General features: G+C 42.7%; 1 protein-coding gene across 1 annotated transcript in view; it reads left to right on the top strand.

Moving 5' to 3' along the window:
- The first annotated feature begins 5,881 nt into the window (after window positions 1-5,881).
- The window catches only part of GPC6 (glypican 6), a 777,853-nt gene continuing 758,396 nt past the window's right edge, over window positions 5,882-25,338 (top strand). The window contains exon 1 of the mRNA XM_049815985.1: window positions 5,882-6,233. Coding sequence (XP_049671942.1) covers window positions 5,882-6,233 — 352 coding nt within the window. The remainder of the gene's footprint in view (window positions 6,234-25,338) is intronic.

The following is a 25,338-nucleotide window of genomic DNA, read 5'->3' as shown; positions in this document are numbered from 1 at the left end:
TCCCCTTCTTTTGGAACTGGTATTTTCTAAGGAAATACAAACTGTAGGCTTTTTATTTAAGAGAGAATGCCACTGTGGTCCATTGTTTTTATTAAAAATGGGCAGATTAAAGGACATTAAATAAATAAATAGAAAAATATATATTTAAAAAATTATTATTACGAACAGCCCCAGATTGTTTGCTGTAATCCTCACCTCAAAGGACCAATGGTTCTGTCCAGCCTTTGCGTACTGTTGCTGCAAAACCCAGGCATTTCAACTTACCCATTCAGTTGCTATGCATCAACTTCTAGCATTTGTTCACAAAAGGTTTCATAAAATGAACAGCTAAAATAAAATGCTGCTATTTGCCCAAAATAGCATAGCCTGCAGATTTCAAGAGCAACCACTACTGCTTGTAATTAATATGATATCACTGATTACCACTTATAAACCTTTTTTATGGGAGCCTAAGCCTCCTATATTATGCGTAACTGAGCATATGGAATCTTAGATCATTTTTTTACCTTCTGTCTCTGAAAACTTTCAGAGGAAAGAAAGCTAGTTGTATTTCATTATTCTGTATATTTAGCAGGTCTGTTTTCTTGGCCATGAGTCTCAAAACCTTTTCTAAGAGGACTTATCTAGCAGCTGTGTTGACAATTCTATTTTTGAGTGCAACTTTAAGAGCAGGATCAGTTCTTCACACCTGTGCCTCTAGAGCTTACTTTTTGGAAAGAACTGGGCTTTGCATTAATTTTGCAGCAAATATCATACAGTGCAAAGAAAAAAAAGGTTTCCCCTTCTAGCATGGAGAGATAAGGAAGAGCAGTTTGTGCTGTGTAAAGAAAGTTTTTCTATGAAGGCTCTGGACACCACATGAAAAACCATGTAAAAGGGACCTTTTGATGCTGCAATGTATGCCTTCATTGAACTGACCTTTGGAAAGTTTTACTGGAACAAATTCATAGCTCAGTTTCAGAGTGTTACCTCATCACCATACAATTAACATTTTCTGGGCTTTTAAAAAACCACATCCACCTGGAGTAGACACTGTAGACCTAGAACAAGAATATTTTCTTCATGTAACTTCTCCATATTTGTCCACACAGTTTTACAGAAAAAGGAGCGCGTTCACATTTCCCTGTTGGAGCGTACAACCTGGAGTGTGGGTGACTTGGTCCTCAATATCAAGGATGTGTTCTGTACTCTAAAAAAAAATATGCATTGGATACCTGTGTGGCGATGGATCTCCTGCTAAGATGAAGGCAGGATCCTACCAGCCCACCTCCCTCCCCTGGAGCTACAGCTTCTGCAGTGCTTCAGGGCCTGGTGCTGCTGACGATGGGGGCTAACGGCACAGCAGTAGTCCTCCACCTGCAGAAATAACAGAAACGCCGGAGTCTTTTCACCAGCAATAATTCTACTGGACATCCGAGAATCTCACCAATTATTGCCTCAATCTGTGAAACCTTCTTGCTAGAAATCCATTATGTGAAAGCTGCAAATCTACGGAGCACATAGATTTAATGGTGAATCTAGAAGTCAGATTCTTTTTGTTTTGAAGTTGAGTTATAGAGCATTTTGACATTTGCCAAAGCTTTATTGTCAAGACAGGTGAAAGATGCTTTTGCCTATGCGGTCCCCTTAATACCCATGACATCAGTGAGAGTTTTTTGATAACACCTGATAATAAATCAGTGTATCTTTCAACATAACATCATTTATCCTGTTTCTAAAGTGAAATAACTCAAAAATATGAAAAAAAAGAGCAAAACTTCCTTGTGCAATCTCAATCTCACACCTATGTACTACATCTTAAAATGTTTAAAATCCATAATCATGTGTTTTTCCACCATGTCCTTGAATTGTTCAGAGCTCAAGCCGATGGTTGCTTGGCAAATGACGCAGCAATTCAATATTTATTTTTGTCCTTATTGTTTAGAGATTCCATAGCTCCTTTACTGCACACCATAAAACTGCCTCAGCCATGAGGGGCAGAGTGTTCCAGTGGTTGGAGGAATTAACGCTGGCTGCTGCTTCACTTTGCATTGACGTTTTTGTTATGATGGGGTGTGAATGATTATTTTTAATCTATTTTTATAGAAATATTTGGAAATGAAGGTTAAAAATCATTTGTCTTCCAGATTTCTGGCACAATTTTAGGGCAAAGTTTGCAAAAAAATCAATCAGTAGAACTTGATACGAATGAACACCTTCTATTTGGAATAACTTGGGGAAAAAAAGCTCACTTGTGGTAAACTTGGCTGGTAGATGCATTGCAAAACCTTCATTGTAAGTAGTCATCTATGTTACTACATTGAATGTGTTCGGTGGAGGGGGCTCTCCAAGTGTGTAAATGATTGACTTTCAGTCCGCCTGCCAAGCAAGCAAAAATATTAAAACCAAATTTTTTTTAAGTGCTATTATTTCTTTCAACAGAAATGCAAAAGAAGCACAAGCATTCCCCGGTGATTAAAATGTTCCATTTAACTAAAATAAAATGTTTCATTTTGGTGCTTATGCAAATGAATTGAATGCGTTGCTTCCCAAAATTGATGTAGGAAAAGCCAGCCTTTTACCCAACAACTTAGAGTTTTGAGCAGTCGCTGATATGCGGCAACTCAGAATCAAGTCCACCTCTGCCAGAGAACACTTTAACCTGGAAGACACTAATCATCACGCCAAGGAGGAGGAAGGAGAACTTCATTCACCGCCTTATATACGTTAAATTGTTTCCAATTCAGCAACCAGTGGTCGCTTGTGCCTCCTTCTGAAAGAACAAATGAAAGAGGTATTTTCACTAGTTGTGAAACACACTAGTTACATGGGGTTTTATAAGCTACAGCTGAAAAAGGACGGGTATGGTGTGACCATAGGAGAGCTTTTAGCTCGTGCCTATGATGTGCCTGGCAGAAGGTGTTGTGTTTCTAAGGGATTGCTAAAGCCACTGGCTTAGAGCACGTTCCGACCGGGGCTTTCTTTGGAGCTCTTCTATTTTGTACAAAATTAATTACATATGTGCTGAGAACACACAATGATTCTCCCATGTGATGAGTAGGAGATCCGTTGAAGCGGTAGAAATATCTGTGTTTAAACTTGAGCTCTTGGGAGAGTAAGGTGTTCCTTCAACACGCAGGACTACGATGCAACTGGCGCTCCAGGCTATTTATGTCAGGGACAGGATTCAAGGGTGGAAATGAGTCTGATTTTCCCACAGCATGTTTCCCATGTTATATAAAGGTTATATCATGCTGTCATCGCCTTATATAAAAGTGCTATCGTGCTACCAATGGTATGAATTCAACTGGTATTTGCAAAAAAACGCAGGGGTGAATAAGCCCCATTTTTTTCTAGCAAATTTACAATATTCCTAAAAAACGTTTACCTAGATGCAGTCCTGAGTTAATCACAGAATCTCTTTTGCTATTTTACGATGACTTCTGCACTTCAAACCAGTCTGCTGATTTTCTCATTTCCATCATTGAATTTGTGTCAAACAACTTTCCTGTGGGTTGAAGAAATGTTGAAGAAGCCTGGATTGTGGGGGAGTCTGTCATGTTTGATATGTGGTAAGCTAATTCTCTGCTTTGACCACAATGTAGAGGAGAGTTTGAGCAATCCAGAAGAAATGAGGCATGTCTAACATTTGTAACACCCTCCTGATCCTATCATGGGGTGAACCGTATGTATCTTACATACAGTGAGATCTTACATACAGATCTGCCAAAGGTTTTCCACATAGTAAATATACAGACCTCGCCTAACTTTTCATTAATACGGGGTCACTAACGTGCTAACGCCTTATGATTTGTAGTGGGCTGGTAACACATGGAGCTCTCTATTTGTGGTTGCTAAAGCAGTGACTTCCATCCTGTCCTCCTGGAGACGAGGCTGGATGATAGCACTCGGCGCTGTTACCACACCTAGTCACCCACTCCCCCAGAACAAGCCCTAGCAAGGATTGTGGAACATAATTAAACCTTTCGAGCCGGCAAGTCCGTGGAGCTTTAAAGGGCTTGTGGACTCGGAAAAAGGAAGGAAATCTCTCCGTCTCGCCAGCCTTCCCCCCCTCCCCAAGCCTTTGCCTTCCAAGCTTATCTCAGCGGGGCCTGGCACCTATCCGCTGGAGACATCTCGCCGTAGGGGGAGGTTGTAGGGATGGGTGCTGAGCCCATCTTTCTGACTGGATTGCAGGACTCTGATCAAATCCATTGCTCACCCACTCCTTCCTGGCCCCGACTTGGCCCTGCGCACGCAGGAACTTTGCCAGGAAGAGGAAGGAGAAGGGCTGCGCACACAACTGCTGTTTCTCTGCTGTGTACACGAGCAGTGCCAGAGCATCACCGCTGGCTTGGTGGGGGAAAAGGGGAGGGAAAAAGGAATGACAGTGTGGGAGAGGGAAAACGGTAAGGGAGGCTAGGGGAACACACCACGGCAAGTGGGACCAGGATGCGTACGCCGGCCCAGGCTCCAGACTAACACTGCAGCAGTATTGGCACCTCATAATTTCCCTCTAATTTGAATGCATTTGAATTATGATAGTGGCATGATACTGTTCCATGGTTCCTCACTGATAAGTGCGTCTCCAAGTTGATGGTCTTTTATCTCTCCTGTTGGCCGCCTTCGCTTCCTCCTGGGCCTGACAGCTCTGTCCGTATACTTTTGACAAACCACCGCACTTCTTCTACAGTACTCATAAAAAGCACCGCAGTAAATCCTTTCAAACTGTAACTTTGGATTTTACTATCAAATACCTAAGAACAGAATATTTTTGTTTCTCTCTAAGCAGAGAGTGAATTCACCTTGCAGGAATTTTCTTTGCTTCCCCCATTCAGTTCTTTGCAGATGCTCATTTACAGGAGGGGATTTATGGTTTTGTCCCTTGCTCTCCCCTCCTAGGGTGGCACGAATTACCTGGGTCAAGGACTGTCCTTCTTGTTTCCTCCTCACTCTTCTCTGTCTGATGCACAGAACATCCTTCCTTCTCTCTCCTTTACACGAGGCTCATCCTCGTTCTAGCCCTTCACCTTGGGTATTTATGCGTGCAACAAATAATGATTAATGACAAAAAGAGTACGGGGCCCAAACTTGGCATTACAGAGAGCAATGCCGCCGAAGAGCATCTTTTTTTGACTTCTCGCTAGCAGGCAATTTGTAATTTGGGGGCTAGGAGCGGCTGGATTCGTGGGGAGGAAGAAGTTTTCGGGACTGTGGGTGCTTTTCCTTCCTTCCGCCAGCAAACAGCGATCCACGCCAGGATTTGCTTTGTGCTCCTGTATTTCGGCGATGCAATGTGTAGCACGTTTTTTTTTTTTTTGGTGAGTGTGTGTGTTTGTGTGTGTGTGTGCGTGCGTGGCTCTCCCTCGCCGTGTCTGCCTCCAGGATTTCTCCCTGCCTGGCTCAGGGGCTGCTCCAGCGCTGCGCGGAGCAGAGGTTTCCCCGTCCGTACCGCCACACGCAGCCAGTGCAGCACACGCACGCACACGCACACACACGCGCGCGTTCCCCCCCCCCGTCCCCCCCGCACACACACACACGGACACACCGGCACGCACGGAGCCGCTGTCCACTCCGGCCCCACGCCGGCTGCTTTTCCAACCACCTCCAGCCTCGCCGAGGCGGCGGGCGCAGCTCCGCGCCGGATCGCGCTGCCGCTGCCCCGGGACTCCGCTCGCAGCAACGCGCCCGCGCTTCCACAGCCCACAGCCCGATTTTTAGCCCCCTTTTTTTCTTTTCCTTTTTTTGGGGGGAGGGCTGGTGGTTTGTTGGTTGGTTGGTTTTTTTTTTTTCCGGCGAGGGGCGAGAGCGCTTTGCGTTTTCGAAAAGGAGCCGGGGGGGGGGGGGGGGGGGGGGGAGAGAAACGAAGCTGCCGCTCTCCTGCCCCCCCCGCCCTGCGCGCATGTGTGTGCCTGCGAGCACATCTCCCCCCCGCCTCGCAAAAGTTTGCCTCGGCGACCGGGGGGCTCCCGGGCCGCCGCCCCCGCAAGCGGGGGGCGCGGCGGTGCGGCGGCGCGGCGGCGGCGGCGGCGCGGGAGTTGCGCGCCGCGCGGGACTTGCGCGCCGCGCCATGCCGGCGGCGCAGGGGGCTGCGCGGAGCTGCGCCCTGGCGGGGCTGCCGCTGCCGCTGCTGCTGCTGCTGCTGCCCGCGGCCGCGGGGGCCGAGGGCAAGGCGCGGAGCTGCGGCGAGGTGCGGCAGGCGTACAGCGCCAAGGGCTTCAGCCTGGCCAGCGTGCCCTACCAGGAGATCGCAGGTAAGGGGCCGGAGCGGAGCGGAGCGGGGCGGGAGGGGAGCGCCGCCGCCGCCCGGCTGCGCGCACGCTCCGCGGGGAGCGGGGCCGGGAAGCGCCGCGTTGTTTTGCGCGGTTCTGCCGGGCCGGGTGGCGCCCCGGGGGGGCTTGGCGGCGGGGCGTGGGTGTGTGTAAATAAATGATTAAGTGAACGTAAAAACTAAGGAGGGGGGGTAAAAAATAAAAAAAGGGGGGGTGCGGGGTGTGGAGAGCGCGGGCGAAGCTCAGCCGCGGTTCTGCTCGCCGGCAGAAACTTCTTGGAGAGTTGCAGCCGGGCTGCGAGAGGCGCTGAGCGGTTCCGCAGTGGCTGCTGCCCCCGCTGCCGCCGGGCGCGGGGGGAATAACTTTGCCCTCTGCCAGCGGGGACAGGGCGTGAGGGAGGAGGAGGAGGAGGAGGAAGAAGAGGAGGGTGGGGGAGGGGAAGGCAGCCCTGCTCCCCTCCCGGAGCCCGCTGCTGCTGGGGAGAGACACCCCCCCCCCCCCGCCTCCCCCGGTTCCGCCGCCCGAGCCCCCCGGCAGCCCGTTACTTAGCTCTGCCTTCTGCCGAAACATGCCTACAACAGGTTATATCGCAGTCTGCCCTATGGTGGTGTAAGGGTGCTTTGCTGTTGTAATTTTATTTTCCTGCTTTTTTTCCCCAACAACCTTATCCCTGGTGTATCCTTGGGACTGCGTGAATAAAAACGCGGCCGGGGCAGATGCTCCTTTAGCAATCGGAGAGCATGACAAAAAGAGAGAAATGGTACGGGAGGGCATGAGCTTGGGCTGCTTAAATTGGACTGCTGGAGCCCTCGAGAAAGATTTCTGCATTGCCACTGGCACTTCGCTGTTAGGCTCTGCTGTTTGTAGAGTGAATTAGATGCCCCTCGGTTTGCTTGCTTCCTTTTTAAAGTTGGGAGCAGTAGATTTATCTTCCTTGAGGTGAAATAAAGCCGCAGTTACTCAGTGTGCAGTATTTAGTGCTTTACATGAGGAATGATAAATGTGGAAAATCGCAGGACAGCGAGGATGTAGTTCACAAAAATACGGGGAAGGTTGTTCCACGTTGCCAATGCAGAACAGACCAGACCTCTGCATAGCCACGTCGGTTCCTTCGGACACATAAGTCCGACCCATTGACGTGCTCTGGGACAGAGCAGGAGAGTAAAGGGTCTCCGGGTGTAACTATTCCACGGGCACCTTCCTCCCTCAGGCTTACCGATTCTCTGGTCTTTCTGTGCTCTTTTTAAAAGATTTCTCTTCAGGTTGCTCATCAGTTATATCAAATCATGAAATCTCTGCTGTGAGCCACAGATCCTTTGAATATGCAGTCAGGCTTTCCCTTCGCTCCCTGTTAACTCCGTCTGCTTTGAGACGGTGGTAGGATATGCCCTGTCCCATTTAAAAAAAAACGAATAGTAATTTCCAGTGAATTTCAGACTTCTAGTAACTTCGGCTAAACACTTGTTGCTTTAAGCTCACGGAGTTTTATTGTCTCATTTATTTTCTCAATGTACAGTGGAAAGTTGCCATGCAATTTTTAAGTAATCCCAGCATTTGCAAGTTTCTGTTCACATGTATCAGTACAGAAAGACTCGTGGTAGGTAAATACTTAACAGTAGTTCAATCGAAAATTACTCTTCAGTTTCCTGCTAAGCTTCATAAGTAATATCTACTTCTATGGTTACGAAGTACATGATTTATGCAGGTATGAGTTATTTTTTCTGAGCTTCCTATTGCAAGTTGTTTTCTTTGTGGTTTATCTGCCTCGTTACTAGTTGGTGTATCGACTTCTGAGCAGTTCTGTGTGTAGCTATTCAAGTTGGGTGTTGGAAGACTAGGATTGCTTTACCGGGTGTTTTGGAGTACGTACTCCTGCGGTGCTGCTTAGAGGTTGTGTAAGAACCGTTCATGCAGCATGTGCTCGTGTTAATGTGAAAGCTGCGTATTTGCAATCTGGTGCAACGTTGGAAGTTTAAAGCAATCAACGTACAGGTTTCAGAATATTTTTTTTTTTCATTCTGTCTTTTTCCACTGTACTGGCTTGGTTAAGGAAACAATTTGTTACTGTTATGAAAGAAGTGTAGTCCGTCAAATGCCTCATGTTTTAAAGTGTTCAAAGAAGTTTAATTGCAGTCGTATCTCTGGACAAACATTGTGTTTTCAGAAGATTTTGCATCAACGGCTTGATAATATGATGGCAAGTGGTAATATGCAGTATGCTTTATGTGTTTTGATTTAACAGTAGGAGTATGTTTTCAGTTGTTATTTGTTCAAAAGCTACTTTCTAGCTAGGACTGTTTTAACTTGGTAAACTGAAGAGGTAATGTGTACGTACCGATGCAAAGTCTGTACGTACTGATGCACAAAGCTAAAGAATCTGTTTAGAGAGGCTATGGACACAGAGATACCCCTCTGTTGAATGGACCTGCAAAGCCAGACTTGTTAGATAAGTTTTGTAAAATTATTTATACTGGCACTCACTTTGGAATGGAGAAGGTAGAAGGTACAGATTTAAGAAGCTGCCAGTTTTTGCACTGTAAGGCAAGGTTTTCCTACAGTATTTTGTTGCACGTGAAATGTGTTGAACTTGGTAACGCTGCGATTACGGTTGTCTGCTATGCTTTTACAACAGTGCTAAATCGTTCAATGTAATTGTGTAGTACTTATTTGTAATCAACCTGCTGCATCTGACGTCTTGTCTGATCACCAACTTCTGCTGCTGTGACCCTCATCGGAGTACAGCGTACAAAGTTGGTTTCCAACATAGGTTGTCAAAGTAAGTTCTCGTTAAAGGAACTTTGCCTGGGAAGGGGGGGAGGAAGAAAATTTGAAGTATACTTCATATACCGCTGTGGGCTTGATTCTGTGCGTCAGTCACCCGCTGGGTGGGTAGCAGTAGCTTGTGGTATATGCTGGGCTGTCCGTGTAAAATCTGCCCTCTCGCAGAGCTGTGCGGAGTATCCTGCTTGTGAAGAAGAGTTGAACTGTCAGACTCAGGCTGACGTGACCCAGCATTCACGGGCACTGAGTGGAGCTCCTGAGGACTTTGCAGGAGATGTTTTGCTGGAGGAAAATCTGGCACTTGAAAGTCAATACAGAAGGGAGAAATCACAGCACATATCTGTTAGCAATACTTGTTTAACTCCAACCATGATTTCAGTCACTTACAGCATCTTAGGGGAAGCCATGAAAATGAAACATCAAAGTTAAAGGTGGAGCATTGTCCTTGCCTCAGAGTTTTCTGAATGAAAGTGAATGTCTGACTGTTTAGAAGTAATGGATGTGTGCCTTTCCACTTCCAGTTGATCTAGAGATTTTGAAAAGTGAAGGGTGTGGGGTTTTGTGGGTTGTGGTTTTGTTTGGTTTTTGTTGGTTTTTTTTTTTTTTTAAACTAGATGCAGAATAATAGTGTGGTTAGAGAAAGACTAGAAGTGTTCTGGTAAAGCGTCCAACTGTGAAGGTGTTGAATTCTAAAAGCTGCGTAAGAAGTTAGTGAGCTTTGTTCTCCTGTGCAGATGATGAACGAGGTGAGATTCTGGCAACACAGAGACACCATAGTGAAAGTAACTGCAATGAAAGCAGAAGCAAACCCTTCATTTTGAAGGTCAGGAGTCACTTGAAATTGTGCTTTGATGAATGGGCTTCCTACTGGCATAATACAGAGGCGTTGACTGAAGAAAGCTAGCAAACATAACACAGTTGCTTGTAGCTCTGAAGTGGTAATAATAATAATAAAAATAAACTCAGTAGTCACTCATGCAATTGAGCTATTAGTCCATGTCAGATGTTCCCAAGATACTCCTTCTGAATGTTTTGCTTTCCTTTAAGTAGCTCTAAAATGTAATGGCAGATTGACAGGAGAACAGCGGAAAATCTTCCTGACCAAGTCTGTATCAAAGCACTTGTTAATTAAAGCCTTCTTTCACTGTTTCTCTACTGCTGTCACCAAGAGGTGTGTGAAGAAAGTGCCTGTAGACCAGGAGGCAAATGGGGATTCACAGACACCTTGTGTGGTTGCCTCAGGAGTGTAAAAAAAAGATTTCAGCCTTACTGAAATCAGTAATATAATCAGTGCAACTTTGAGAAACCTGAATTGGGCCATTAGAGATTAATTCACTCCTGATCTCAGTGATGACAATGAAGATGGACATGAAATTTCACGTAAACGCTGTACTTTTCTTGTTTTAGCGCTTTTGTAGTAGTATCCTTCATATTGTGTATGACTGCTCCTCACCTCTGTGATTTCAGTAACTGCAGCATCAAGAGGCTCTGGTCACCTCCCCTTACAGCCTCCTTTATTTTCCCATTATGAGTGCATGGTACATGTAATAAACCGGTGTGTGCGTTTAGCTGGGAGGAAGTACAGCTTTTCTAAGACCTGGCTTTGCTATCACTTTTGTACGTATTTATTGGCTTGTATGTGACTTGTGCCGTTAAAGGGAATACAACTTATATATGCATATCTAAACCTAAAGGTGTTTTTTGTAAGATCAGGGCCTTTGAGGAGAAATAGCATGTTTTTAATGCTTATAAATAATTCATTTTTGACTGAGAATTTTAAATCTCAGCATCTGGAGCTTCCCGATGTGACTTTATGGTAGAGTATCTTGGAAAGAGGGACTTTAAAATAGAAAAGGCAATGCTTTAATAATTAGTGTAATGATGAATTTCAGTGTATTGTACTCTCATAATCTTTTCTGTTGTCAGTCTGATTTATAATCAAAAAGCATACCTAAAGCTACAATATTTTCTACACTTCTAAGTGCTAAGGTGTTAAACTGTTCTAATGCTGTATTAGTACTTATTTCATCATATGCTATTGTGAAATACTCCTGAGATTAGGTGGTGTTCAGACACCAGAGAGGTCAAGCACTATGTTAAAAGCTCAGGCCATTCTTTTTATATTACTGCAATAAAGAATATATTCATTTCATTTATATTACCACTTGGCTCCCATAAAAGGTCAGTTTCAGCTGAATGTACAATTACTTGCAAATGGCAAATCTTATAACAAGTGATCAACAATAAAAGCTTTTCTGGGTAATTTGTCTTTAAAATTACCACCTGCCATTTCTTTTGAATGACTTGAGCATCTTGCGGTATCACTCAGAGATCTCTGTCTTATTCCCCACGATACATGTAAGAAAACTATGCATACTAATCTTCCTTTCTGCTTAGTAAAGTAAAAATGCATAATTACATTAAAGTTTCTAGTTGAAATAACAAGCTTGGTGCTTAAAACTCCATTACGGTATCAAAGTATCAGCACTCCCATTACTAGCAAAATGAAATTACGTTTTCAATGAACTATGACTGTATGCTCCCCTTCGTACCTGGTTAATGGGTGCTATCTCCCTGGGAAGGGAACCTTCATTCTGTGGGTTTGACTGTTTGTACTACCAGGCGTAATTATTTTAGCAGCTTAAATATGTGTAAAAGAATTAACACTTCTCCACAAATTCCTAAGAACAGCATATAAAGGTTGGTGTTTAAAGGCAGAATAGTTATTATGCTAAACAGAGAGAATACATTACAAGATGCAAAAGGAATTTAAAATGTGTTGCAGATGGCAGGAAAACATATGCCTGGTAAAAATCTTAGCACTTTATTCCTCTGTATGTAAAAACAGCCTAAAACCTACCAAAACTAAGATTTGCTTTCTTCACCCCTTACTGCTCCAGAGCTCCTGCACGCATCCAAAAAATAAGCTTTCCTAATAAGAAAATTTTTAGCTCTCGTTATAGGAGTCTGTCACAAAGACCACCGGCTCTCTCCGATGAGCTGCTTTCAGCAAACGTGACCTTTTCCTTCCAGCAAAGCGAAACAGCGGTACTTTATTCTGTCGAGCGATTGCAAACCACAGAAGGCACTCTGCGTTTGAAGGCAGGTGCCGCAAAAGCGCTCCCGCTGACGACCGCCGTTCGGGCCCCGCCGCTGCGCCCGGCGGAGTGAGTCTCGGGTGGCCAAAATCAGGGGTTATTAATAATGCCAGGAGGGTTTGCGTCCTGCCAGCCTGCTGTAGAAACCCGGGTGCCCAGGAGGAGGCTCTACAGCCCAGCACCAGCCCCGGGGATGGAGACCCACCGGCCGCCTGCCCTGGCCTTCCTTTGCAGGGCTTGGGACAGGACCCGCTTTCGGACCGTCAAAAAAAAGAAGTGGCGAGGGTTGATGCTCCTAATGCAAACAGCAAATTGCTCTCCGGCTCGCCTAGCCTGCGAGGTCCGTCACCTCATGCTTCTAATGGCTCTTTAACCGCGTCTCCAGCTGAGCAGCAGATGTAAAGGGTACTGAGCATCCCGAGCTGTTGTTTTTTTTTTTTTTTCCTCCTGAAAGAAGCATTTCTACAGACGCTCAGCTAACAATGGAGCCTCGGACCTGCTCGCTGACCTGTTGGATTTAAAATAGCAGGGCAAATCTCCTGAAATAAGTGGAAGTCTTGACTGCTTTTAACAGGTGCCCTGTAGGGCTGTTACATTAAATTAGGTATGCTCACAGAATCACACAGTCGAGTCTGTGCGTGTGTGCGGGGGTAAAATCGTGGCTTTTACCTGGAGTGGTCTCAGAGCCACATTTAAGCGGTGAAAGAGCTAGAGAAGCGGCACGTTACCAGGATAGGTATTTGCAAACCAGGTTGAAACTTTATGGGCCCCATCTGAAAAACACATGGGCAAGCACACATGAATGCAAACATATGCACAATAAAAAACTACACAGGGCTCAGTTCGTATATGCCAGAAAGATCAAAGGCTAAGTCAGCCACACTGATCCTACTGTTTGGGGAGTCCAATTAGTTCAAGCCTGATGCTTGACTAAGCAGTAGGTAATATAACCTGCCCTCTAAGTCAAAACCTAGACCTCTCTGTTGCCAGAAACAGATTGTCAGTCTCCGTAGCTGTAGCTCTTGCCATGTCGATGATGGTAGCTACATACTTCTCTGATGTTTTTGGCCACGTCCCTCTGACTTGTGCGTTGAGTTTCTGACATCCTAGAGACTACGGAGACACCCGTCTGGCTTTTCTCTGAGTTTGTCTTGGAGGGAAGTCAATGCATGGGATGAGGCTTTTGCACATCTGGGTATCGGACTGTATAGTACGGTATAGTGTGAGGATGTACATGGATACTGCTATAGTTGTGAGAACTATGGAGGTACGCAGAAGTACTCCAGATCTGGCAAAATGCAGTTCTGTGAATGCCTCACTACAGTTCTCATGTCACATACCTGCGTTTGGCTTTTGAGTTATGGTATCCCTCATGACCTTGGAGTTTTCCTTCGAGAGCCTCTAAGCAGTAATTAACACAGGAAACTAAAATGGCTTTCTTAAACAGATATTTTTTTTTTTTTGAGAAGTGAAGCATAACATTAGGGAAAGGATCTTTATGCGCAGTTATCCTACCGAAAGTCCAATGGTGCTGACTGATGGTCATGGCCAGGGAGGCTCCTGTCAGGTGCTGCGTACATTTTTTGTAGGTTCTGTTCAGCTCAGGATCAGTTTCTGTCTTCAGGAAATGTTTCTCTTTGAGCTGCTCTTGCCTAAATTTCATTTTTCTGGTCATACTAATCAAGTAGTAGCGGTCACATTTTGGATAAAGTGTTGGTATTTATGGTTGCAGCATTTGAATCCGGAAAAACCATTTCTCTTTCCCAGTAGATGCCACTTTGATCTGTGTTTTGGTTTTGGTAGCAGTGTGTGGCTTTGGAGTCCAATACACAGCTCTAGGTAGAGGTAGTGAGCCTAGGAAAAACCTGACTCGGAGAACTGGGGAGAGAATATAGGGTAAGATGAATTCTTGGTGAAGGGACTGTTACTGGAAGGTGAATGGAACATGAATGGGAGTACTTCTTTCTCTCATTGCTTGAGTCACTTTGCATTCATTGTGTTAGGTGTTAAGACCTTCCATGCAGTTAAAGCCCTAGGAGAAGGGAAAAAGACTGGAAAAGTGCTTTCATGCAAGGATTTGGATGAATAGGTAGCAAAGTAGGAGGGAGGGAGCAGAGATGCTCCATTTCTTTTTTCTTTTCTTTTTTTTTTTTTAATGCTCCACTTGGTCTTGGTCCGTACAGTCTGTAGATGTCTTCTTTTTTTCACCATCTAAGTGGTTAAACATCTCATCTCAAACAGATTGTGGCAACCTGACTGATCATGCTCCAAAATGGAAAAAGTTCTAATCAAGATGTATTGGCATTTCTATTGTTGAACGGTTCCTTCAGAGCTTGTTGCTCTCCTAAGTGGGCAGTTCTCAATAACTCAAGCTCAGTATCTAATATGTAATTGTCTCATTGCAGAGAGACGAGTGCAGCTTTTGCACGGTTCTGTCTCTCATCATAATTTTACAAAACTGTGCTCCATAACCTGAGAGAGCAGACTGTGAGTTTCTGGCTTATGCTTCCTTTAAACCTAAAACAAGTTGTAAAAGGCTTGGGTCCAGACTATAGAAGTATGTTTTCATTTATATCTCCCCCCCTCATGGGAGCTGGCTGTCAGCAAAGTTGTGTGTTCCCTGTCCCTGCCTCTGACTGCTTCCCTTGCATCAGGTCTAGTCGTCTGACACGCTGGCATGGACTAGCAAGCTGATCTGATAGCTAACTCGCCAAAAAACCCTGTGAAGTTACTCAAGAGGTATGTGGGAACGTGTGCCTGAAGTCATGAGGAGAAAGTGGGGCTCACCATTTGATGGTGCCTTTCAGGTAGATATCTTACAATTACCATGAAACTGCAAGAGGAAGACTGTCCATCTTTTCTCAGATGGCAGCAAAATGCAATCTGGAATAGTATAGTACTCTTACACTATAATTGAGAAGAACCTACCAGCAGCTGAGCATCCTTAGCTATTATCCCCACTTTTGCACTTGCCTTTCCAACTGCATCACCAAAATTTGACAAGCCGTCCTAGCAAAGTCATCTGTTCTCCAAAAGTGAAGGAGCTGAACATCTGCCTGGGATGAGGGATCATACTGAGAGTGCTTCACTGCTTTTGGGAAACTCTCTGCTTGTTACCAAGTCGATATATGATAGTTAATGTGGTCAGTTTAGTGGGTGTCTGCCGACTTTATGGCACACTGGAATTTGGGGTTTATGAGGCAGATGGATCGGATTATTAGACCACAGGTTTATATACTGCTATTTATTGTTGTTTTCATGTTTTACATCTTTTCTACACCTGAGGTTACCTATTCCCAGTTACATGCAGCTTTGACATATAAAAGAAAATTGTGCTCATAGTAGTGCTGAAATATAAATTGTTAAAAGCAGTGGCAGGACGCTTCTCTGCGTGTCTTAAGTATACAGTCATCAGTCAGCAGACTTCAGAAGCTGTTGCACAATTTTTAATTGTCTTTTCATTTCTGAGTACCCTCGTTTTCAAATGTGTGCTAGTCCCTAAGAAGTTTAAACAATGCTGTGAGAAATCAAAAGAACGGGATGATGAGCAGCCAATGTCCAGCGGCTAAACCTGATGTGTTTTCTGTCTTTTCTCTTAAGCTGACATAATGTTTCACAGAGAAAGGACCTGTAAGTACAAACAGTGACTGCATCTTATTTTGTTCCAAAAAATTGATTCACAGCATAAACACATAATATAAATATTTATTTCTCTGATATTAGCTTTTGGCTTTACAACTTTAACATGTAAGATAATACTGTGTATGGGCAGTTTAGAGTCTTTGAATGAAAATAGCTATCTATCATTTTGTCTGTCAGCATTATCTGTGTTGTAGAGAAATACGGAGAACACCTCTGGAACAGTTTCTGACTAAGGCCATATTCTCTTTAACCAGTTAGAGTCATTGCAATTTACAGTATTTTTATCTGGTCCAAACTTTGTGTAACATGCATGTATTTAAAGCAGTTTCAAAAATGTAAAAGAAGATGCCAAAGCTGACCCACACTAAAAACTTCCTTTTTAAAATCTTTTTTTATTTTGTGAAGTAGTCTATCCTCTGCTAGCAGTCCAGCTGCAAAAAAAAAGCAGGGAAGACAGATCATGCTAATCAAAGTTGCAAAACAGGTTTTGTTGGCTCAAGAGAGATTTAGGTGTTTCTGTGCAGAAAATCAAAATTAATTTAAAAATTAAGGTATTTGAAAGAATGACATAGGGGAAGTTTATTTATTGAATTGGTGAAAAGCCAGTAGCAATATTGCTTGACCGCTGCTGTTCCAAGATGGTCTGTCATGCTGGCTATGGGCTGGAAATAAGCACTGTTAATTGAATACCTGGAACAGAACTAGAATGCATTGATTAAATACAAACACCTGTCTTTGCAATGTAGCATGGCTGATGAAGTGAAAGGATTCCCAGAAACAGCTTCCTGAAACTGAATGCTGAAATAGTGATTAGCTTGTTCTTAAAGCTCATCTTCAGAAGTCCTGTACTGTTCTTTGTGTGAGAACTCCAAAGCCTCTTTCGTCTTTAATTACTGAGACAGCATACTAAAAGCCATGTATAAATTGACTGTATTCAGATTGGTTGTGGGGCACGCGCACACTTTGGTTACTAGTATTTTGAGTTAAAGACCCCCAAACCTGATTTCTGCCTGTCTGTCTCCATTGAATGCAGCTGATGGCAGAATTTGATTGAGAATTAATTGCAGGGTTTTTTTTTAAAAAGTAAAGCAGTAAATGATCAAAATTCAAAATTACTATTTAATTGTGTGAAACACTGAAGAAATACAAAGAAGGGACAGTCCTGTCTGCAGAGAGCTTCCATTTTATATTTATGCCAGTATTTCTTCATGAGACTTACACAACTGTAATGTCATAGTTACGTACGTACATACTGTTTAAACCTTTTTCTATTACGTAAACAACAAATGTAGTACAAATAAATATGCTGCTTAATTTTTTAAATTGTCCTTTTAAAGGACACCAGCTTCATATCCCACTGAGATTACTACAATGATTGATAGATCCTTTGTGGAAGCATCTTTGTACCTTGTTAATTAGTAATTTAGAGTCTGAGTTTGCTTTTTAAAGCAGCTCCAGCTGGACACTGTAAATCATTGTCTAAAGCACAGTCTATGCTCAATACAGACACTGGCCAAACCACAAACTCTTTGCACCTTGTATACCAAAATCTGGGTGCTGGTGAATAGTTAAACACATAAATACAGATCATTGCTCAAGTGGAGCTTTTCCATATCTGATGAATAGATTTAAATTGCTCTTCTCTCATGATTTACCCAAGACACTAATGCCTTCTCTTCAACTGAGAAGAATGCACAGAAGTATTATGTCCACAGTGTGGACATACGTGCGTAATTTCATATGCCCATGTACCCAAACAGCCCGTTACATTCAAAAAGTCTGCTGAAATTGTATCATACACCAGACAGTTTTTTTCCAAGGTATATTACAAATGGTGGATAACTTTTGGACTATAATTGAGGTCCACTTTTCCTTTTAAATCTGCATAGTTTTCCTTTCATTATTAGTTTGTGATTCTTTGAGTATTCTAGAGTAATTTCCATTTTTCTGTTGACAGGATGGTAATTGCCATTACCTTCATACCTAATGGGCCTCTCAAGCTAAATCTGCTTTTGGTGGAAGAGGAAACTCTACAGAATTTCCCTGTCCTTTTGCCCTGGTTTCAGCTGAGATAGAGTTAACTGTCTTCCTAGTAGCTGGTGCCGTGCTATGTTTTGAGTTCAGTATGCGAAGAATGTTGATAACACACTGATGTTTTCAGTTGTTGCTCAGTATTTTTTAGACTATAGTCAAGGATTTTTCAGCTTTTCATGCCCAGCCAGCGAGAAAGCTGGAGGGGCACAAGAAGTTGGCACAGGACACAACCAGGGCACCTGACCCAAACTGGCCAACGGGGTATTCCATACCATGGGATGTCCCATCTTGTATAGGAACTGGGAAGGGGGGGCGGGGAATCGCCACTCGGGGACTAGCGGGGTGTCGGTCGGCGGGTGGTGAGCAATTGCCCTGCGCATCATTTGTACATTCCAATCCTTTTATTATTGCTGTTGTCATTTTATTAGTGTTACCATTATCATTATTAGTTTCTTCTTTTCTGTTCTATTAAACCGTTCTTATCTCAACCCAGGAGGTTTTTTTATTTTCTCCCCGATTTTCTCCCCCATCCCACTGGATGGGGGGGGAGTGAGTGAGCGGCTGCGTGGTGCTTAGTTGCTGGCTGGGGTTAAACCATGACACCTTTTTAGCTGAAACACCAGCAAAAATCAAACTCAAGATGAAGGAAGTTCTATAGTTAAGAGCAGATTCATCCAGTTTTTAGTCTGTAATGCCAAACAAATCTCACGCAGGTCCATAAACTTCAGTTGAGCAGAAGAACCATACATGTAACTTTGCTATTGATTTATATACTTTTACGTTATTTTGTATAGTCCTTTCAACATCATTATTACAGTTATTGTACAGCACAGACAATAAACCTTTCTAGAAAGGCTAATCGAGTTGGCAGATTAGGATCATCATCATTTTAATGGCTGATACATAAGTGCTAATCTTTTTGTTACATTCTCTGGCTTGCTGATTTTGGGAGCTGATCAAACTGTTGCGTGCAATGACTGTTCAGATGAGTCGTGTGGAAAGGACTGATGTAGCGGAATAAAACTTCTCAGAATGGTACTTAGAGTTTCTATACCTTTGTGTTAATTCAATATAGAGATACAGAGGTGCAATCTTGATTATTTTAAATCAGCAAATATGAGATGAGTTATTTACAATTTTCAACAGTAATCATCCTGGGAAGATGATAGTAACAGCCAGCAGCCACATTTTCTGATTAATAGATATTTGTATTTTTGACATTCTCATATGAAAGGCAAATTTGTAAACATTACTAATATTTATTCCACAAATATTTGTCTCATTTTTATTTCACCCTGCTGTGATCTGCAAGTGCTAATCATTCGGACCCCTTTGGAGCAAAGGTGCTTGCTAAGTTGTGTTAGATATAGCAGGAACTCAGGATTCAAACAGATTTTTGTTGAAAAAACATCTTGGTCTAATTTTCCAAGAAAGCTGCATGCATGCCTTTCAACAGTGAGGAGTTAATTTGCAAAGGCAAGCTACAGAATATATTCTGAATGTTTTCTCAATTGCTTATGGGGAACTCTTCTTCCTTTTCTTTCTAAATCATTCTTTTCTATTCTGCTCAGAATATTTCATGTGTTTGCTACAGACACATACGTACCTCCGCATTTCAAAAGAAGAAAAAATAACAGATAATTAATTTTTTAACATTACTTATGTTTGCTGGAATACTTATTGCTCCCACAAAGAGTTAGGCCATCACTGTATTTACTGATACAGCCCCTTATTTTTAGGCAGCTTCGTGCCTTGCAAGATAAAGCTTTCATATAGGTGCTTAAGGCTACGGGATACAATGCACGAGGAGAGTTAGTCACGACAACTGAGTAATCAGCCAGTGAATCTAACCTAGGAGAAAAGTCCCATGAGTGATGCTGATGAGTGAGAGAGTTGAGTCCTCACTCCTCACATTTTGGGAGAATGTTTTTAAGGCCCTTTTTGAAGGGATCCATGTGATCTTTCCTTTTGAAGCAATTCCACTGTGCATAAATAATATCATGTTCACTAAGCTGGAGAGGGGGTTTGGTTTTGTGCCTGCTTGTTGGCACATCGGAGGACAGTGTTTTGAAATAGCTAAAGCATTCTGTCTAGCTCCAATCCAACAAATGCATAAATATTTTTGCGTAAGGCAGCTACTGGAAGACAGACTGAAACCAGCATCCTGGATCTGCAACCCCTCTGCGAGGTGAGGGCAGGCTGCACTCAGCTAGATAGTTTCTTCACTCTGTTTCTGCACAAGAACTAATTATTGCGTGCAAAGCAAAAGTATTGTAATAGGAAAGATTAAGAGCAGAATATCAAAATTATTTTTCTTTGCCAAGAACTCTGTCTATGGTAAATCTATTTAAACATAAGGTAGCTTTGAAGTAGGCTGGCATCGCTATTTGATCTTGAAGCTTTTCTTAATAAAACACTTAACTTGAAAATTGGTCAGCATAGAAGGTTTTTTTCCCCTTATTTCTTCCCTCTTGAGGAATATTTAAACAATTCCAGTTTTCCTCCTGTGCTGATAATGTTATTCAGATTATTAGTTATCAAATATGAGATTGCAAGCAGTCAGCAATAATCTAAAAGATGTTCGACAAACGCTTTGATTATGGCATAATCTTCCATGGGATTTGATGGGAAACTCATTGCTTGGGCCATTATATCCTAAATTAGGCAAAGTACAATGAATTACGTGTTCCTGTCACCTCGTTATGATTTGTCAGTAGTGGTAGCCGGCCTTTTTTCTTTAAGTACTCTAAAGGAACAATCCACAGTGAATACAAGCATCTACACCTTGAAGTGTGAGGTTCTGTAGGGGCAGTTTGGATTAACACGGTTCTTGGTGTAGGTGTCTGCTGGCCCTTTGGCTCGTGGTTTCCCAGGCGACCCAATCCCTTCTGATATATCTATTTTGCTCTAAGCAAGCACCCAGTGTCAGAAGGTACGCGTTGCCTGCTCCCACTGGGCAGGATCCTCAAAAAGCGATGCCCGGTTGGCATGACAGCCTGCACAGAAATATTTTCTATTTTCTGCGAGAGTGAGTCTTTCGTGAAGAAGCAGTAGGTGTAACTATTGGAAGTGCACATAAATAATGTTAAAGGTGAGTTTTGGGTAGGTTGTAGTTCCAAAAAATGGGTTGATTCTTCATCAAACGTTGACAAAACAGAAAGCATTCTTGGAAGATGTTTTTAGTTTTCTGTTAGTGGGAGTGGATGGTGGTGTGGAGTGGTTCCTCATAGACTCCTGCTAAAGGGTTTAACATTTTTCATCCTATAAATATGTTTTTTTAAGAATAATGCTATAAAAACAACAACAAAAAATGCTCCATGGAGAGTCAGCAGCAGAAATCTTAGTGTTCTCTGCTGAAGATGAAGCTATTCTCCTTCTAATATGTTCCACTGAGGTTCAGGTAAAAGAGAGAGGTCTTGAACCATCCCATGGGTTCTGTCTATTTCCACTAGAAGTTTTATTTGCTTTCTGAGCCTAGATACAAACACGGCAGTGGGAATAACATTTTCTCCTGGGGAAATTGCTTGACTTCAGAAGCACCTTAGAAGGTTGCAAAGGTATTGCTGGCCAACAGGCACAAAATAATTTGATACAAAACTGAGCTCTAAGTTGCTGTTGGAAACCACCAGGATAATGAGTCAGTTTCAGAAAAAAATAGGTTCATTATTTTTTAATTGGGCTGCTTTTCAAGAAATCCAGGGGCTGCTCATCAAAATGCAAGAGGTGTTCCAAATATCATAAAGTTTAAGGAAATTAAGTTCTGATGAATTCTGTATACCTGACATGATGAATCTGTCGATTGTACGCTGTTGGCCTTCACTAGCGAGCTTTCCTACATCTTCAAGTGTCTTCTCATGTGAGAAACAACACAAACATCAATTTAAACAGTATATAAATATGAACTGAGGTAAGTACTTAAAACGAAACTTTAACAAGACCAGGAACATTTTGACAAGATTATTTCAGGGAACAGTTAAAATAAATGCGAACAGTTTTCCTTTGTGATTAGCACCATTATATTCTCATTCATTCAGGACATTATATTTATTCAGGACTTACGTGGCAATTTTCAGAGGAGCTTTGTAACAACAAAATGAGAAGAGCAATAAAAGACATAAACTAATAATACATTTGATATTCAGAGAAAGCAGGATGCAGAGTGAGCTGGGAAGACTGGGGTATCTACATTCAGCTTGCTGCAGAACTGTGATGTAGGCAGACGTAGGAACTAAAGAAGCGTTTCTTGTGCAGTTACATAGATATAACCATGACTGAGGTGAATATTTGGTGGAATGCTGATGGGTGGACTTAAAAGGCTTTCTGAGATTGTCTTTTTGCTTTCACTTTAAATATGAATTCTCTCCTTATTGCTGTCAATTACAAAAATAAAACTGGGATCAAACCTCTCTTACTTTGTAATCGTTTGATAGGAGCTTAGTTAATACTAAACTTAAAAATGAATGTGACACATTTATCACATATCTTTGACTATGTGTTCCTGAGTGACTGACAACTGCATCAGTCTTTTGTGATGTCTTTCTGAAAGTCCCTCCCCTTAGTCTCTTCCTTTTCTCTTCCTTTGGTCCTTCCCTAAACATCCTATAAGTTTTCAGCATCTCCACAGCCCCCTTAGCACATATAAAAAAATGTAGTACCGTCTCAAAATGCTCTTCTCTCTGCAGCCATCCTATAAGGAGTCCTTTACTTCTGTAGACAATTGCCCTGTTCCATGTGCACAGCATTCTGGGGAGAGAGTTTCTTTCTTTGACTTATTTTTGGTTTCACATTAGATACAACCATCTCATCAAGAAATCATTCTGCTCGGGCAGTCAGGAGTAGCTTACTCCGTGTCCTCTGGTTTTGACTGACTACCTCCACCTATATTGTTTCCTTGGTCCTTGCCAGGAGTTAGCACTTAAATTGTCTTTATTATAAAGATAACCTGGTAAGATAAATCCAGGAGCTTCACTCCATGTCACTTTTTTCCAGTTGCTCAGTCTTTTACTAATGGTTTGTTGGGTTTTGGTGTCTCCCCCCCCCCCCCCCCCTTTTTTTTTCAGATTATCTTAATATTTTGCTTCTGCAAATCCAAACTGTAGTTTAGCCAGTTACTCCAAAAGAGGTATCGAGTGTGGGCTTCTTACATTCATGATTTAACCTCCTTTCAGTGTGTTTTTTGTCAGCGTCTTTTGGGAGTGCTTTCTTACCTTGTAAGATACAAGCTCAGTTTTCTCTGTATTTCAGAAATCATATGAGGATATGGTCTGTCATTGCAGCTCCTCCTGACTGGTGGATACAGTACTGATTTTTACCAAAGTCTGTCAAAGCTGTTGGATTTTAGTAGGGCTAGGACTTCCTTCTTTGCCGAGAATTTTCTTTCCTGAACTATTTATTTTTGGAGATTTTAATTATTTGCCCAATAGTTAAACCAATATGTAAGGATCGTTTTATCCTTGGGGATGCAGAGAGGAGAGTGGTCCATTCAGTCTTTGTGAAGGAACAAAGTGTTGAGGAGCAAAAGCACGAGGCACACAAGTTTGCTTCTGCGGAGCTATGTCGGAGTAGAGGAACACAGTCCAAGTCCAGCAGTATCTACCGGAACCAAAGAAGCAGTAACTAAAGTAATCTTGTGTAATTTTAGTTTGTGTGTTACTACAACAGTTTTGCTTAAATTCTGACAGTACCGGAATCTTGTTTACAAACTCTGGTTTTACAACCCATCTGTAATTAGTCCCTGTATTGTATTCTCAGACCCTGACACTTAAACCCAGTGAGTTCCCGTCCTTTTTCCAGAGGGATACGAAAACCACGAGCGGTCCCTCCACCTTCCCGTGGCGGCACAGGGCCCCAGGCGTTACGCGCCAAAATCCTTGTCCGCCCCCAAGAGCCGCGGAGGCGGCCTTCGGGAGCCACCAGAGGAGATGGCAACGGCTTCCCAGTGGTCCCCTCGCCCTGCTGTGAGATGAGTCCCGGCTTTAATGAGCTTCCTGGGCTCCTGGCGTCCTGGTGGCTCTACTCCAGGCACCGGTGGGCGCTCTGCGGCCTACTTGGAGACGGTGTGGTGTGGCCCAGGGAGGGACGCCCCACCTGAGCGGCAGCTTGGGAGCCCCAGGCTGGCCCACCCGCCACATGTACGTGAGCGTCTTTCTGAACTTCACAGAATGTCAGGAGTTTAGCCTTAAAAACACCCTGAACTACTCCTGTGCAGAATATGTTTACGGATGTGTAACAGCACCCCTCGCCTCATGCAGTAGTTTGATGTGGTGTGGAGAGGAACGCTCTGCGGAGCAGAAGAGGGTGTTAGGGTCGGCCTCAATTTGGATGGGATGTCCAATGAAGATGTTAGGGAGGAGAGGTTTAGTACATTTTTTTTCCTCACGTTTGAAGGAGGGAGAAATATTAATAGAAAACAGCAGTACAGATGTATTTTTACATCTCAATCGTCAGCGCTTTGGGAAGAATATCGACGAAGGACAAAACAAGAAAAAAGCAGTAGCAATACAGAAGTGGTAGGATGCGTTGAAAAGGCGCTGTCTTTGCCATTCTGCCATAGTCAGAAAAGTCAAAATCCACTTCAGAATGCAGGAATAAAAAATGACAGTCTGCTAGACTGAAGACTGACAAAATTGCCATGAAAATAAGCTAGCTGCAAGCAAAACACTGCTCATCTACCGTTTACCGTGATGGTGACTTTTAAGATAAAAAGGTTGATACTGTATTCGGGGAGTGGAAAATTAATTTTTTCATTAGCACGGCAATTTTTAATGCCATTATTTCATAATTACTCCACCAAGTTTGGAGCGGAGATGCCTAGCATTGCCGATAGCTTTTTCATCCTGTTGAATAACACTGAAAAATAATCAGCATAATCAAATCCAAATGTAAAATTAATATGAAATTGCCAAAGCTTTGTCTTTTTTTTTCTTGTTTTAAACAGCCACATGAGCTTTGAAAAAAGCTTCATTTTTTTTTTTTAAAAAAAAGTATAAATTCTCTCTTTTTATTACCAAGAGAAAAAAGTGGAGTTTTTTGACCCAAAGGAGACGTTTTGAGAATAATGCATGAAATAAGCCGTTGCTACCAAAAAGTGAGGAACACCAAAGGCAGATGCAACCTCAGTCTAAATCAGGACTATGCAAGCGTATAGCGTGTGGCACCACAGGGCTAACTGATCTGCTTACTGCTACTTTAATCTCCTCTCCTGGCCTGCACATGGCCAACAGGCATGAACTTTGGTTTTTGACATTTTTTATGTTAACTGTGTTTTCAGTAACAGCAAATAAATCCAAATTTTAGGAGAAAAACACCAAAACAGTTTTTTTAATTGTGTAAAAAAAAAAATAAAAAATTAACATGGTAACATATTGTGATTATAATCTGAACCCATATGATGTGAGAAGTATTGCATCAGCAAAATTATTCTTAGGTTATATTCTGGGGTTAACATTAAATAGTGGTGGCATTCTGCACCACCTTCTTTACCCATGACTAATTTGCCTTTATAATAATGATATAAAAAAAAACATCATCAA

Source organism: Accipiter gentilis, chromosome 13, assembly GCF_929443795.1.
Source record: "Accipiter gentilis chromosome 13, bAccGen1.1, whole genome shotgun sequence".
In the NCBI taxonomy this organism is placed as follows: domain Eukaryota; kingdom Metazoa; phylum Chordata; class Aves; order Accipitriformes; family Accipitridae; genus Astur; species Astur gentilis.
The sequence above is the reverse complement of the archived record's forward strand: the minus strand, read 5'-3'. Positions and strand labels throughout refer to the sequence as shown.